Source organism: Meriones unguiculatus, chromosome 1, assembly GCF_030254825.1.
Source record: "Meriones unguiculatus strain TT.TT164.6M chromosome 1, Bangor_MerUng_6.1, whole genome shotgun sequence".
NCBI lineage: Eukaryota > Metazoa > Chordata > Mammalia > Rodentia > Muridae > Meriones > Meriones unguiculatus.
In genome coordinates this window covers 41,026,081-41,042,288 of record NC_083349.1, presented here as the reverse complement: position 1 = coordinate 41,042,288, position 16,208 = coordinate 41,026,081, and the positions used below count along the sequence as shown (strand labels likewise).

Genomic DNA, 16,208 nt, shown 5'->3' with positions numbered 1-16,208 from the left:
ATATCTTTGTTTAATATGTCTTTCTCCACCCCCAGATTAGAAACTCCCATAGAGAGCAAGAATCATGACTTAGTTTGTTGTTGTTGTTGTTGTTGTTGTCGCTGTTTGATTCATACATTATTGTTATTTTGGTTCATGCATCGTGCCTCATGCAATCTTGGGTTCTTAGATCTTGGTTAATTAAACAGCCGTTGACTGTGTGGTGTGGTAATAGCCACTCTTCAGGAAATGCCAGCGACAGGCCTGTGATAGAGCAGTGCATATAGTTCATAGAATAAAAGAGCCCTCAGGATGGCCACATCCTCAGTCTTGGAGCTGTGGTCTTAACTATATGCAGTGTCTCGCCACCTCAGTTCCCTAATCCTATAACCAGTTGTTTGACATCTGTTCCTTTCTTCTCTCCTTTCGAAAAATGAGAAGGCTGGGCTTTGCTTCTTGAGTATATCTGCAGAACAGGAGAAAGACCAAGAGCTGGACTTGAACTACAGAAGTGAGGGACAGTAGTTGGACATCTCCCTGCCCAAACACAGATGGCCATCTTGCCACAGAGACCACTTTCTATGACCTGGTAAAATAAGAGACCTTATCAATAAGCATCTCTGATTTAGACTTAGACTGTCTAGATATCCTTACTCAGGGACAGACTGGGCACGGGCTGTGCCATCTTTTTCACATTGTGTTTTGATATCAAGAAGCAGGATGGAGGGGATCAAATTAAGAGATAGCCTCCAGAGACAAGCTGCCTGCGGTCTGGACTTGCTCCTAGGGTGAGGATGTTGAGGACTCATTCAGAGCTTTCAAGTAAAGTAATAACATGACCACACATTTGTACTTTTGAAGCAGATCTCTCTAGCAACATGTATCCAAGCTGTAATCCCATAATTAGTTCAGATAGCCTGAGGGGGAAACGGTTGTTGACATGAAATGTTTCAATACTTCCGTTCAAAGCCAGTAACATCAGATGGCATATTAAGTGATCCAGTTTCACAGACAATGCTTTGTAGGAAGCAGTTTCCTGTAGCCAGGGTAGAGTCATTAAACCTTCACTGTCGCTGGGCTCATTGCTTTCCTGATGGTGGATCTCTGTGGGCATTTCATCTCACTGATAAGATACTCATCATTTCATTATTCAAGTGCTTCCCTGTGTCTCTCAGCTCAGCTCCATCTTATGCAGAGAAAAGTCACTTGTTAAGTAGATGTGTAAACTCATGTTTGACAAACGATCAGGAACACTGAACTGGCAGCCTTCTAGAAGATCAAGGACTCATCCCTGGCTCTAGCATGTACTACTAGCCATGGAATCTAGAGCAAGTTAATTCCAGGATCCAGTTTTATTTATGCAATGGGCATTATGAATCTGTAGCCACCTGACAGCTCTGATGATTAGATACAATCGTTAAAAGGTCATGCTTTGATGTAGCTCAGTGGTAGAGCACTGCCCAATTGTACTGTGTTCAATCCCCATTATTGCTACAAATAGAGCTTTGAAACTGCAATGCATCACAGAAATGCAAGCTGACATCCACTTTCCTTAGCCTCAACATCATACCTAGACAAGCTATGGAAATAAATAAGTGGTTTGCCTTTGTGATGTTTTGTGGCTCTAAGGATCACATGCTTAGTATCCAGGCAACATGTTGCCTCCACTTATCCCTGCGAGGTCCAGAATTAAAAATAGATCAGGTTGCTGTGTTCTGAATCTAAGCCCATATTAAGCCTCTACTAAAGGAGCCAACCCTCCCTCCCTCCCAGAATTGGAAGGGGAAATGATCATGTTCCAGGACTTTGGGGACACAGCATGCAGAGCCTGGCAGTAGAAACTTAAGTAGCCCAGAATGCATGAAAGCTGTCAGCTCACTGCCATCTTGCTGGTATCCCAAAGAAAGGAAAAGAGCCCTGGGGTTTCTGAATTGTGGGGAGAGAATGGCTGCTTGCAGGAGAGCAGCCACCAGCACTTCACACTGAATGCTCCCTGTCATCGTCATGACTCACTGATCTGATAAGCATGCCCACACCAGGTAGGGTTTCAGAATGATTTCAGTTTTACAGCACATCTTGCTGTACATGAAGCCAGGCCTAATGCCCAGTGGGAAAGTGGCAAATGATGGGACCTTTTCTGTTTGGCCAAAGAGAAGTCGTGTGTCACTGTTAATGCAAGCAGGGATCTCTGATTATATAGCAGGTAGGCTGCTATGTAATTATTCCCAAATGCGCCCATGTTAAAGCATCTCATTTTCACTCAGAGATTGGGAACATGTGGGGTTGTTCTACCGAGGCAGTCAGACACCTCCTCATATTAATAACCCCGCCCCATGTTACCAGCGATGCTAATGATATGGTTTCCCAAGAGGTTCATGAGCCTTTGTTTGGCTTGCCTATGGTTGGGTGTGATTAGCAGCTAATTAAACATTTTTATCTCATTTCACCCAAAGGAATGGCTCCTTCAGGGCTCTTTCCTCTGCTGAAATCAAACATCTAGACTTAATAGAGAACCTCCAACTTTGATTCTTGGGTCATTTTGAAGAACGAGATATGGAAGCAGCCTGCACCTGGTGGTCAGACTCTGTCACACGCCTGCAGAGAAACTTGGAAGGTCACCTAACCATTCTGATCCATTCGTGTATGCCTGTAAAGAGAACCACTGTCACCAAGCTCAGCTACTTGGTTAAGTGCAGCGAGGGACTCTGCTCTTAGAGACCACAGAGTATGGCTGTCTGTAACACAGCCACCCTTGGCTTAAGTCCTAGACCTACCTCCTCACCTTGTAGGAAGCTGCCAAACATGCCTGGATCCACAAAATGGAGGTAGTAATGCAGGATGGAAATCCTTTACCAAAGTTCTTGGAACATGTTTTGGATACCAGATTTGGGAACATTCGAAAGTGCACAATGACATAGTTTGTGGAGAGAAGCCAGGACTGAACACAGTATTTACTTATTTGTCATCGCATCCCCGTACACTTAGCCTAAAGATAATTTCAAACAGTGTTTCTAAGCATCGTGTGCAGGTGCTAGCCTCTCTCGGACTCTTTGACAATGGAGACACTGCCGTGCTCTATGTCTTGTCTCGCTCATGACCCATCATGAGAATTTGGGGGTTGGATTTTCCACTTGGGGCAACTGTCAATACCCAGACATTCTGAGATGATGGAAAGCAGGTGTGGTCACCGCACCACTGACACACACTGTTGATAATTCCCAATGGAAAGCAGCTATGCCCACCCTACCACTGAGGCACACTATGGATAGTTCCCAGTGACTGGAGCATTTTGGATTTCAACTTTTCACATTGGGAGTGCTGACAAGTATAACTTACCTCTGCAGGATAAATGAATCAACATAAGTCAAAGGCATTGAGAACCGTGTAAGCACTATGGAAATGTCTTTAAAATTATCATCCATATTGTCGAGTATCTGGTACAAATGAGTTGCTTATTTAATGCAAGCGATTAACTTATTTCTGTTTATTCCTATGCTATTATTTCTCCCACCCAAGCACTTGATACTTGTTAAGAGGCCTGAAAAGAAATTAATATGGTTATAATATTTTTGTCTTGTTCTGTTTATTTAATTAAACATGTCAGTGGGGTCCTCATTCTTTCAGGAACTCGAAACTTAATCTCATATCTCATACCAGAGGAGAAAGGTTGTTTTCTGTGTTCTTTGGGGCTGGAGGCCATTATTTTACCCTGCTCCCAAGGTCCTACTGAACATATTGAAGCGGTGTGACCCACCGTCTCTGTCAGCAGCATCTCCGGTGACATTCACAGCCCCTAAAGTCTGGCGGTTCTGGTCAAGGTCACAGCCTGGCAGCCAAGACTGCCTTCTGTTCCCAGGGTGGAGATAGCAAGGAACATGGTACTTTCCCTCCTGACAGACTTGCACAGAGTGATAAAAGACTGCTCTCGTGGCTCTGGAAAACAGCACCGGGGTGAACACAGAATGTAAAATGGACCAAGGCTCGTAGTCTGCTTTAGGGCTAGGCAGAGCATTCTGGGGTGCTGGTCCCTCTGAAAAGCATTGATCTTATGGACATACCACTCTGAGTGATAAGCAGAAGAAATGGCTTTTGTCTTTATACAGGGTTAAAATGAAAGAAATCCATCCGTGCCTTCAGAATTCAGAGCTACCGGTACAAAAGGTCGCTGATGCCAAGCGCTGGCATCACAGACTGCAGGGAGGGAATATTAAAATAACAAAGTTGTTTTTTCAGGCCCTAGATGCACTTAAAATCCTCAGTCTTTTGCATCTCGCTTCCTGTAGTCTTAAGTCAGAGGGCATGTGGAAAAGAAAAGCAAAACAGTACATTTTCCTGTTTTCTCCATGCTGCAACCTGTGGATAGTTGTCCTCAGATGAAAGACGACAGATGTTTAGAATGGAGCAAGCAAAATGCTTAAGTGATGATTCAAGAAATTGTTCTTCCTCGTTGTGTATGAAGGCTTCTGAACAAATCTGACAAAAATCAAGTACTAATGCGGGACTCACCCTGTGTTAAGTGTCTGTTTGGGGGTTCAGTCTTGGGTGACTGAAGATGACACTGCCTTAGAAAAGGAACCAGATATTGGGTATAGGGCACACAGGTTCTAGGATGCTGACATATGTGCATGATGGTAGAATAGCATCCAAGTAGACTGAGAAGATCTGAGAGCCACATGCTTAGAAATGGGGCTGGGAGGGCTTAATACTAGGCTCTTATCATTGGTAACAACAAAGGAGTCTGACGATCACGAATCAAATTTATAGGAAATTCTTCAGTTACAGAAGATAGACTCTGAGAAGCCAGTAAGAGGCCACTGGGAAAGCTGGAAGTTGTCCCAGAACGTAGTCCCCCTCACAGAATCAGGAAAATTATTTTTAAAGAGAGGTGTTCTTTGATATTAACTGGGGACAAATGTTAGATTTACAAAATGAAAATATTGCCTGGGGAAAAAAGAAAGTGTTTCCTTTTTAATACACTGGATAATCTTTATTCCATTCATTTTAGTTAGTTTCTTGACCATGGAGCTGTTGATGTTTGGGGCAGGCTAGCTCTTTGTGGTAGAAAGTTTCCCAGTGTGCACTGAAGATGCTTAGACCCACTTGGTATTTGTAGCACCCACAACACACCAGCTGTGATAAACAAAAACAAAACCAAACCTCCTCAGACATTGCCGAACGCCCCCGGTTAAGAATTACTCATTTAACCTATTTATTGTTTTCCGCTGTGGTTTGTAGCTCTGTATTAACACTACCAGACATTAAAAGGTAAACCATGCTAACCCTTCAGAACGGTGTACTGTGGTGTTGAGGAAACAGCTCCATAGATAAAGTGCACCCTGTGCAAGCATAAAGTTCAGATCCCTGGAACCCGTGTGAAAAGCCAGACTCGCTCGGCACAACCAGCTTTGGAGAGCTAGAGGCAGGAGGACCCCTGGAATTGAATCAGTGAACTCCAAGGTCAGTGTCTCCAAGCGTAAGGTGAAGAACAATCAAGGAAGACATTCAGCATCAACCTCTGACCTCCACGTGCATGTGCGCACACATGTACTTATGTGCGTGAATGCACACACAGGTACACATGCACATAAAAGAATATGTCCTAGAGTCAGGGAGGCATGTCAGAGATGCAAACCTGATGCCTGAGTTCAATCCCTGGAGCCCATACCTTTAAAAATCTGGATGTAGAAATTTGTGACTATGGGCCCAGCATTGCTATGGCAAGATGGGAAGTGGAGGCAGGAGACTCAGCACAGAGGGAGAAAGGAGAGACCCCCTCGAAATCAAGGTCGAAGAAGAGAGAGACAACATGAAGAAAGCTGTCTTCTGGCCTCCACACAGACTATGGCATGCACACACGTGTATGTACATACATACACATAAATAAATTCAAATAAATGCATAAATAAATATATAGAATCTATTCTAACTTTCTTCTTTTGTTTTGTTATTGTTCTGAGAAGGGTCTTTGTTGCAAGATATTTGATTACACTGTGAGCCCGAGGTTGTGCTGTCTACTGGAAAAACTTGATTCTAGTTGTGGTGTGGTCTAGCATGTACCTTTAATTCAAGACAGGACTAAATAAAGTTGACCATGGATCAAGAGGCAGAGCAAGCAACCAGTTGAGAAGGAGTGAACATAGAAAAAAAAAACAAACATAAAGAGGGACAGGAGCACACAGGATAGGGAGACAGGAAGTAGAAGGAAGGGACATGGAGTTTGAGGGTGTTTTGAGATGGCATGCTGAAGGAGAACACCTTTTGGGAGGTTGGCTAAGAAGGAAGGTCAGCTGGGTGCTCTCTCTGCCTCTCTGAGCTAGTAGGCTTTCATCCTAACATCTGGTTCTGAAGTCTTCATTGGTAAAATCAAACGATTAAGATTTTGTTTAAAAAAAAAAAAACAAAAGGTCTCTCTATCTATTCCTAGCTATTATAGAGCATGCTATGTAGACCAAACTGTCCTCAAAGTCATTTATATCTATCTGCCCCTGCTTTCTGAGTGCTTGGATTAAAGTCCTGCATCACCACATCCTCCTAGCCCAATTATCAGCATGTATTCACATGCACAGGTTTGTGTCTACACAAACACAGGGCAGTTATTCTCTAACCGCATTTCAGTTTCATGACTGAGGTATTGGAAAAGTAGTGAGTTAAAAATATTGGTGTCTCTGGGTGATGGTGGCATGCTCCTTTAATCCCAGCACTCAGGAGGTAGAGGCAGATGGATCTCTGTGTGTTCAAGGCCAGCCTGGTCTACAGTGTGAGTGCCCCCCAGATGGCCAGGACTACACAGAGAAATGCTGTCTTGAAAAACAAAACAAAAATTGTTGTCCTTATTCTACATCTTTTATCACAGATCAATGAAGAAAATTTTAATTATGTATCATTGCCAAGACCTGTAGACAATTTTCAAAATTACATTTTGTATGAATGCCAAAAACTCATATGTGTGTGTGTGTGTGTGTGTGTGTGTGTGTGTGTGTTGTTTTGCTCTACCACTTCTTATGGAGAGAAAATGTTCTTACTAATCCACAAATATGTTGCAGAAAAAATCAGATTTAAAAAAAAAATCCAACTATACCATTTATCCTTGGGTAGAAACCATAATGTTCCTTATTGAAAGTGCTCTATCGTGTTTCCAAGTGCTTAGTAAAGGAAAGATAAATAGTTTAACCTTTTAACCTTAGGTACATTTTTATATTCAAGATGTCACACATAAAAAAAAATAATAATCTCATGCTGTCAGTTGCTTTTCCTTGTGGTGACCAAAATGCCTGGCATAGGCAACCTAAAGGTTATAGCTCCTGGTTCCAGAGGGCTCGATCATCATGGCTGTGAGAGAATGGGGGAGCAGGTGTGTAGCACTGAACACATGCACTGGAACTCTTCATCTACAGCTAGATAATCACATAAAAAAAGACCTGAAGCAGGGCCAGAATATGAGCCTTCCCCAGTGAGCCAAGTGTTCAAATGTCTGAGCCTGTGGGGGACATTCCACAGTCAGTATGCGAAGTCAGCCAAGGAGAAGGATCCTTAACTAGATTCTGCTAAGCCCCAGTTTGCTACCGTCTGGGAACAAGAAGGAGAATGTAGCCTCACCCTCCAGTTTGCTGCCTGTGATCGTGAACAAAGCCTTCGAGGGTAACATGGTTCCCTGTGTTTCCTCTGCAGACTGCATCATCAGCTATCAAAGGTGCTATTCAGCTGGGAATAGGATACACCGTGGGGAACCTCACCTCCAAGCCAGAACGTGATGTCCTCATGCAAGACTTTTACGTGGTGGAAAGTGTGTTCCTACCCAGGTAAGAAGATTTTACTAATTTGAGATGATTCCATGTTGAGGAAATTTCACTGTGACATCCTTCTATTGAAGGACTTTTCTACCCTGTGCATGTCCACATGTAGCAGAGGCTGGGTGGGTAGGACCTGTAGCTCCGCCATGTTGCTGCTGCCTGTTGCATGACGGTGTCCTGTATTTTCCCTGTGGAAATCATGAGTGTCATCCATGGGTCAGCTGTAATTAGTTGTGATGGGTGCCTGGAAGGCTATGTGGAGAAGGATCATGGGGTTTGGTGGGTGAGGAGAAAGACATCTCCAAGTAATACCTGCCATGTGTTTTAAAAAAGAGCTTCCATAAAGAAGCACTGGTGCCAAGATTTTGCTGTGGCAAATTTAAAAGAATGGGCTGGGGCTGGAGAGGTGGCTTAGTGGTTAAGAGCACTGGCTGTGAGGAGGAAGGGTGGAGGCTTGGGGGAGGTGGCCCACATCTTCAATCTCATCACTCGAGAGGCAGAGCAGGTGGATCTCTGAGTTCAAGGCCAGCCTGGTCTACAGGGTGAGTTCTGGGACAACCAAGACTAAACAGAGGAATCCCATCAGAGAGACAGAGAGAGAGAGGAAAGAAAAATCACTGGCTGCTCTTGCAGAGAACCTGAGTTCAGTTCCCAGCATCCACAGGGCTGCTCACAAGCATCTATAACTCCAGTCCCAGGGGATCTGACATCTTCTGGCCTCAAGGGACACTAGGCATGCATACAGTCAATACACAAAATACAACCAAATACATCTTTTTTAAATATATATATATATATATATATATATATATATATATATATATATACGGTTAACTAACTAAAGGATAGACCAGAGGGACCACAAATGTCCTTGCATCTGAATTAAGCCAATATGTGGTCTTTTGTGATGCCTTTGACTTAAATTTCCTCCAGAAAAATGTGAGATAATGCTGCTCTTTTGACACCACGTTTGCAAAAACATCAAAGTTATTCATATATTTATCAGTCTGGGGAAGGAAAGAAAACACATAAATTGTTTAAAATCGAATACATGGGCTGGTGAGGTGGCTCAGTGGGTTATGGTACTTTCCCCTAAGCCTCACTACCTGGGTTTGATCCCCAGGACTCGAATAGTAGGAAGAGAAAGCCATCTCACAGTCACTTACTGTGCCATCCAGGAAATAATAACAAGAAAAACATCTCTCCATGCTCAATACAGATGGAATCTTTCAAAACTATTTTTGATCCATAATTGGTTGAGTCTGTGGTCATGGAAAGCACCCTACAGAGGACCAGCTGTATGTATCCCCCTTTCTGTTCTTGGGGGACTATGGCCTGTTAAATCTTTATGAGGAACAGAAAACGGTTGTAAATACCTAGACTCACGTCTTTGTCCCTTCCCATTATCGCCCCCATGAACAGCAGACCGGAAACACCACTGGGGAAGCAGGCTTTCTGGTCATCCCTTACTTAGAGAAAAGCCATTGTCACATTTCACATAGACCACTTTAGAGCATTGCAGCTTTTGGATACCAGTACGTTGCTGTACTGTTGTTTATTGTTTGAAAGCCCGTGCATTCTAGATACATTTACATGAAGACAAATGAATTTATGTTGCTCTTTTCTCAGTTCCCTCCCTGGAGCCAATTTCTTCTTGCTCGATGGGGGAGAGGGAGTTGTTTCAGATTGTTTTAGATTAGGTAAATCTTTGGATAGGACTGTGTGCCCCAGGCCCTACCAGTAATAATATCCTAATTCCCACAACAGCCAAAATCCCCCATTTGTTGTAATGGCTACAGACAAATGATTGTGACTATGGTTTCACAGTTGCATGTACACGTAAAAATAAATAAATAAATAAATAAATAAGATAATTTTTAAAAAAGCAATTCCTAGTAGAACATTTAATCCCAGCACTTGGAAGGCAGAGGCAGGTCAATTTCTGAGTTTGAGGCCAGCCTGGTGTACAGAATGAGTTCCAGAACAGTCAGAGATATAAAGTGAGACCCTGTCTTGAAAAAGCAAACCAATGAAAAGTAACCATTCATGCAGTCAGTGTGTGTGTGGGTGTGTGTTTGGGTGTGGGTGTGAATGGATCAAATCTTTCTCCCCACCACCGAGTTTCTAAGCTCACCTAAGGATGTGGGTCAGAGCTGGCGGCCAGGACGGGCCTCTGGTTGCAACGAACTGAAACACTCTGAGGTCTCTGGTGTCTCTAAAATAGGAGTTTACCCCAGTCCTAGAGAACCAATTGCTTGAAGTGACACACTGTTTAATTTCTGTTTTAACATTATTTTATATGTCTAGGCATTTTCTTGCAGATATGTCTGTGCGCTCCTTGCATTCTTGATGCTCTCAGAGGCCAGGGGAGGACATTAGATCCCTTGAAACTTGAGTTACAGATGGCTGTGAGCTAGCTGGTGCTAGAAATTGAAACTGGGTCCTCTGAAAGAGCAGCTTGTGTTTTTAATCACAGAGGCACAGCTCCTGAGAAGCTGTTTTAATTTGCTTCCATGATGAAACAACAGAATAGGTCTCCTTAGCAACCAGATGCATTGTGTTCCCTTTTTTTTTTTATTTTGAAATCACTCAAAGCTATTTTTAGGTATCACACATTTATTCTACAGATCACTCCATTTTGTAGATGGGCCTAGATGTCTAAGGTTTGAGAAAGATATAACCATCTAGAACAGACCCTGTCTGGTCTCTCGACTGGTTGTCCTCAAAAGTCAAAGTAGATAAGCAAAAGAACCACGAGCCTCAAGCCTGCTGGTGAGACGCTCTAAATAACTTCTTATTACCAGAGGCATAGAGAAGGAAGATGTTTTATAACATTCGTACCATGTGACCATGAACTCTAGGTGGCAATGGAAAACAAGCTTTAGGTACCAGCTGTAAGCCAAGCATGGTTTTGTTTATGTGGAGTACGATGTATATGATTATAATATTAGCTTACGCTTTTTTTTTGGGGGGGGAGATGGAGTCTTCTGTCTGTCTGTCCTGAAATTGACTATGTAGACCAGGCTGGCCTCAAACTCACAGAGACCTGCCTTCGTCTGTCTCCAGCATGCTGGGATTAAAGGTGTGTACCACCACACCGGCTAGCTTACTCTTTCTACCTTTCACATATACCAAAAAACAAACAAACAAAAAAACAAACAAATGAGCCCATTGACATATAAAGTAAATTAATACCCTAAGGTCTCAAGTCGTGTAACCCCAAATTAATGGTAAAACCAGGACCTGAACCCAGGGTGACTGGCCCGGAAGCTCTGTTCTTCTCTATCCTATAGTCACACAGCTCTTGCCTCTTTGCCCATAAATATCTGTGCTGCTCCTTTCTTGGTGCCACTGATGGTGCTCTGGTCTGGCAGCTGTGTTTCAGAAGCTGAGAGTAAAGCTTGAACATCATTCCATCCTTATGAATAATTACCTGACTTAACATAGTAGCCTGTAACCCGCCTCTGCAGAGAAAGGGTTGGGTTCTTTGGCCAGCCAGCAGACCTACCTTGATGGCTTTTAGGTTTGCTAAGAGACCTTGTCTCAAATGAAGGGGAAGGCAATCAAGGAAAGACATGGTGTGTGAGCCTTCAGCCTCTACATGTACACGCACATATGCACACGCATACACACACATGCACATACACACACTCGTGTACCCCCCTCCCCGCTAACAGGTGCATGTGCCACACACAACAGAACACACAGAAATGTATTTTTAAAGGACACAATATTCACCTCTTCTACCTGGAATTGTACTGTGTGTGTGTATGTGTGTGTGTGTGTGTGTGTATGCGCACACACGAGTTGCCTGTATCTGTCTATCTTGTTTCCAAGGAAACCTAAGTATCCATTTGATACCATTCGGGAACTGAGCATAGTAATCAAGGAGCTGTTCCCTAGGAAACCTCATCTAATTAGAGGAAGCCAAGGTGAACAACACAAGAAGCTCAGAATCAGCCAAAAGCAAAGCAAATTAATGCAGCATCATAAGTGGCACCATTAGGCTTCCTGCTCGGACTTCCCAGCCGAATATGAAGAAAACTAATGAAAGGAATCCAGGTGTTTCATCTTACCTCTGGCTGTTGAAGGAAATCTGCCCTAATCGGGTATATTGCTTTGATGATATGAGCTAGAAAGCAATAAGCAAGAGCATGAGAAATAAGAAATTGGCCAGATTCTGAGCTCCCCGGCAAAAGCCTCCTTCCAAGAAGGCATTGTGATTGTTTCTACTTGCTGACTACAGAGGAAGCAGGTCAGAGTTCACACTGACTCTCTTTGCTTCTACCTCTTATTTCTATGTGGTGACATTTATAAATTACTACATGACACATAAATTCTGAAGTCATCCCAGGGGACATACAGATGGATGCATTTCCTGTCATAAATTGCAAAATGTGGACTGAGGGAATGTTTGGCTTTGTTGGCAGGTCATTACACGTGATTAGGAATACACAGCCATATTTGCTTAGGGAAACAACAACCATTTATAAATTGAACATGGTGGCACACACCTGTAATCTAAGCACTGAGGAGGCTAAGGCAAGAGGACCATGATTTCAAGGCAGCTTGGTCTACATAGTGAGTTTCAGGCCAGCTCGAGTTTCAAAGTGAATACCTGTTTCAAATCTCCAAAGGGAGGGACTAGCAAGATGGCTTCATTGTTAAAGGTGTTTGATGTACAAGTCTATCACCCCAAGTTCAATCCCTGGAACCCAAATAAAGAAGGAAGAAGAGAATTGTTCCCCAAAGTCATAGTCTGACCTCATATAGTGCTATGGCACATGCACACACATATATACATGATTTGTTTGCACAAAAACACACACACACACAATTGTAATAGCAATCAATTTAATGGATTTTTTAATCCCAAAAGGAAAAAAGAAAACAGTCCAGTAACCATTTACGCACAGTCTACTTTGGGATCATGCTGAGATGGAAAACTGACAATTCCTCTTGCTCTATATCAGTGGTTCTCAACCTGTGGGTCACAACCCCTGATGGGGTCAAAGGACTCTTTCATGAGGATCCCTTAAAAACATACTCATAAGCCGGGTGCAGTGGCACAAGCCTGTAATCCCAACACTCTGGGAGACAGAGGCAGGTAGAGCTCTGTGAGTTCAAGACCAGCCTGGTCTACCAGACAAGTCCAGGACAGTCAAGGCTACATGGAAACATTGTCTTGAAAAAAAAAACAACAACAGCAACACCTTCGTATCAGATATTTATATTACAGTTTCTAACAGTAGCAAAATTACAGCTATGAAGTAGCAACAAAAATAATTTTATGGTGGAGGGGGTCACCACAGCATCAAATGTGTTAGAGGGTCGCAGCATTAGTGAGGTTGAGAAAAACTGCTCTAGATCATAAGAGATTTTAAAAATTATTTCATCTGAGGTGTTGGGAGATGGTTCAGTAACTAAGTATGTCCAAGGACATACTTCAGTTGCCAGCATCCACATGGCAGCTCACGACTCATTAACGCTAGTTCCAGGAGATCTGGCGCCCCCGTCAGGTCTCAGAGAGCACTGCACGCATGTGGTACACAGAAACCACCCACACATATAGAACCAAAATAAATAAGTCTTTCTTTTTAATTATACCAAATGGTTCCAGTTGCAGGTATTTATCCAGTATCCAACATTCATGTCCAAGAAATGGTCCACATTAAGCTCAAGGCCTCATTATAAAATGTGATTCCATCAGAGAAGCTTGATGACTTTGCAAGGAAAGAGACGTGGGAGAGAAAGAATGTCTGCCACACCCCAGGATTGCAGGGCATGCCTGTGTGGAGTGTCCCCCTTAGCATGTCAGTGTGTCTTCATACAAGGGCCACTGGCTGTTGTGAAGGGAACTTCAAGACCCCCATGAGCAGAAGGGTTGTTCCCCCCTCCCCTCCCCCGAGGTAAAATTGGCCCAGGACTAATAGAGATAGAATTTGAAGTCAAAATTGTCTTTGCTAATGTTCTTTCTCTTTGTCTCTTTTGTACGTGTTTGAACTGCAGTGAAGGGAGCAATCTGACCCCAGCACATCACTACCCAGACTTCAGGTTTAAGACCTACGCCCCACTGGCCTTCCGGTACTTCCGAGAACTCTTTGGTATCAAGCCTGATGATTACTTGGTAAGAATCTATCATTTTCCTTTCTACAGAGTGCGTGGTGTTGTCTCAAATAGCAACAATGATGAGTGGCTGCCTCTTAGACGTTCCAAGTTTTACAATGTTGACATATTTGGCTTCAAATATGTGATCTGATGCCATGGCTCCTGACAGATAGGTATAAAATCTGCTGTGATGGCTAATAGTTAGATAACTGTGGTATTACAACTTTTGGATATTTTACATTAATTATAAGGTACCTTTATATATAAAGGTATCTTTATATCTTAACAGATATAAAAGTATCTGTTAAGGTACCTTATAATTAATATAAAAGGCTTGTGAGTTTTACTGATTAGATTTTGTTTGAGTGTCTTCCTATTTTATTGGCCTTATCTCAGACCTGCCTTGGGCCACAACCATTTCACCTTAACATGCAATTTCAAATGAACTCTTCTTAAACATATTTTCAAATGTACCCAGGCACATTCTGTCCTCAACTCTGCCTCCTCTCTGTTCCCCTCCGGCACAGGAGGCACAGACACAGCAGCCTGTGTGTGACGTACAATGTAGCCTTCAGGTTTATCTCACTCCTATTCAGAGGGCTACAATCCAGTTTTTGTTGAGAGGGGTGGCTTACTTCGTCATTTAATCACTGTTAACACATTGGGGTCTTAAGAAGTTGTTTTTAAAGGAGCCATAGGAAGGATGCCTTCTAATACTTACTGTTTTGTGTTGTGTGGTTTGCGTGCATGTATTTCGGCATGAGGCCTTGCACGTGCCACATTGTATATGTAGAGGTTAGAGAACAGCCATGAATGGAGAGAAAGTATCTTTCTTTGTTTGCCACTGCACTAGTTGGCCCATGGCTGCTGGGGCAGTCTCCTGTCTCTACCTCCAGTCTCCTTGAAGGAGTGCTGGGATAACAGACAGACACCACTGCATCTGGCTTTTACGTGGCTTCCAGGAAGCCAGACTCAGATCAACAGATTTGTGGCAAGCACTTTTTACCTGCCAAGCCATTGACCCCAGCCCAGGAAGTCATGATTTCTTCCCAGTGACATAAAATGCAGAACTGAGTCCCTACAGAACACAGCTAAGTCCCTAGCTCCTTCCTGGAGCATCCTGACCTCTACAAGTCCCACTGGCTCATTTTGCCCCCTGTCCCTCTGAAATACAGGGGCCCGTCACCATCACCCCCAACGCAAGCACACATGCCTGTTCTGGGGGTGGAGAGAAGGTTCTTGGGTTTCTGGCCATTTGGTAGTAACTAAGGGCCACCATCTCTCAGGAGAACTCAGTGGGGTTTCAGAATGCAAAGGACAAGATCCCTCTCTTCTCTTGTGCCACACACTGGAAACTAATGGCTTTTTCTCCTGGATATTGTTACACTTCTGAGCAGCCCAAGAGATACCACAGCAGCTCACAGCACTACTGATACAGACATCTGTCACAGCACTGGGTGTGATGTGACAAGAGGACTCCTCATCGCAGTCCTACCCTGTCCAGTGCGTCACTCTGAGCTGGGAAGCCTGGCAAGCTCACTCTGAACATTTCTGGTCACACCCAGTTGCTTTCTTTGGGAAAGTTCTTTTCTGAACAACTTCTCACACAGAGTATACACGTTTCCTTAACGAGTCTTTAAACCAGAGAAGTAGTCTTCATGGGGAAGGCGCACTTACAAAGGAGCCTGGGAGGCTAAACCAGTGAATAGGTCCTCATCTGTCTACCTGGTCTCCAGATGTTCTGACGACCCTTTCCACTAGTCCCATGCTTCTCACCCACCAAGTCACAGACATCAAGCATGGTTTCCAGGTAACCACTCTCCACCCAATACGCGCTGATTGTCCATTCTGAAGAACACAGCTGAAAAAAGTCCAGTCCGCCTCGTGAGGCACATTTTGCAGCAGTTAAGCTCAAATAAAGGACAGAAGACAAATGGGCATGGCTGTAAAATGTCTCTGAAAGGGTGTGCTACAGACACTGAGTCCTGAAATCTGTCAAGTGGGGCTGTTGAAACCCATGCTGTGAAGATGCATTGCTGTAAGTAGGGGAAGAGAGAAGAGACCATTTACAGCCGGCTTCGTAGATAGATTTTAAATTGCATCCTTGTGCATCGTACTGTGGTGGCTGGCCTTCTGCCAGAATTACTGTGTTTATGTTCTCAGTTTCTTTATAATTCTCCATGTGCCTTGCAGATTACATGTCTCAGGTCTAAGCATGTATAATTTGGACAGGGAGGCAGCAGGGGAAAGGGCTTTCAAGTATATACGTAGCACTGCGAACTCTTCCTTAGACAAGCATCTTTCAGCAAGAGGCCCAGGGCATGTCCATCT

At 43.5% G+C, this 16,208-nt stretch overlaps 1 protein-coding gene across 3 annotated transcripts in view; it reads left to right on the top strand.

The window, feature by feature from the left end:
• Positions 1–16,208, top strand: part of Pip5k1b (phosphatidylinositol-4-phosphate 5-kinase type 1 beta) — a 270,694-nt gene that overhangs the window by 154,072 nt on the left and 100,414 nt on the right. For all 3 annotated transcript variants that reach the window (XM_060387780.1, XM_060387797.1, XM_060387789.1), the window contains exons 4-5: positions 7,648–7,778; positions 13,779–13,896. In XM_060387780.1, coding sequence (XP_060243763.1) covers positions 7,648–7,778; positions 13,779–13,896 — 249 coding nt within the window. The remainder of the gene's footprint in view (positions 1–7,647; positions 7,779–13,778; positions 13,897–16,208) is intronic.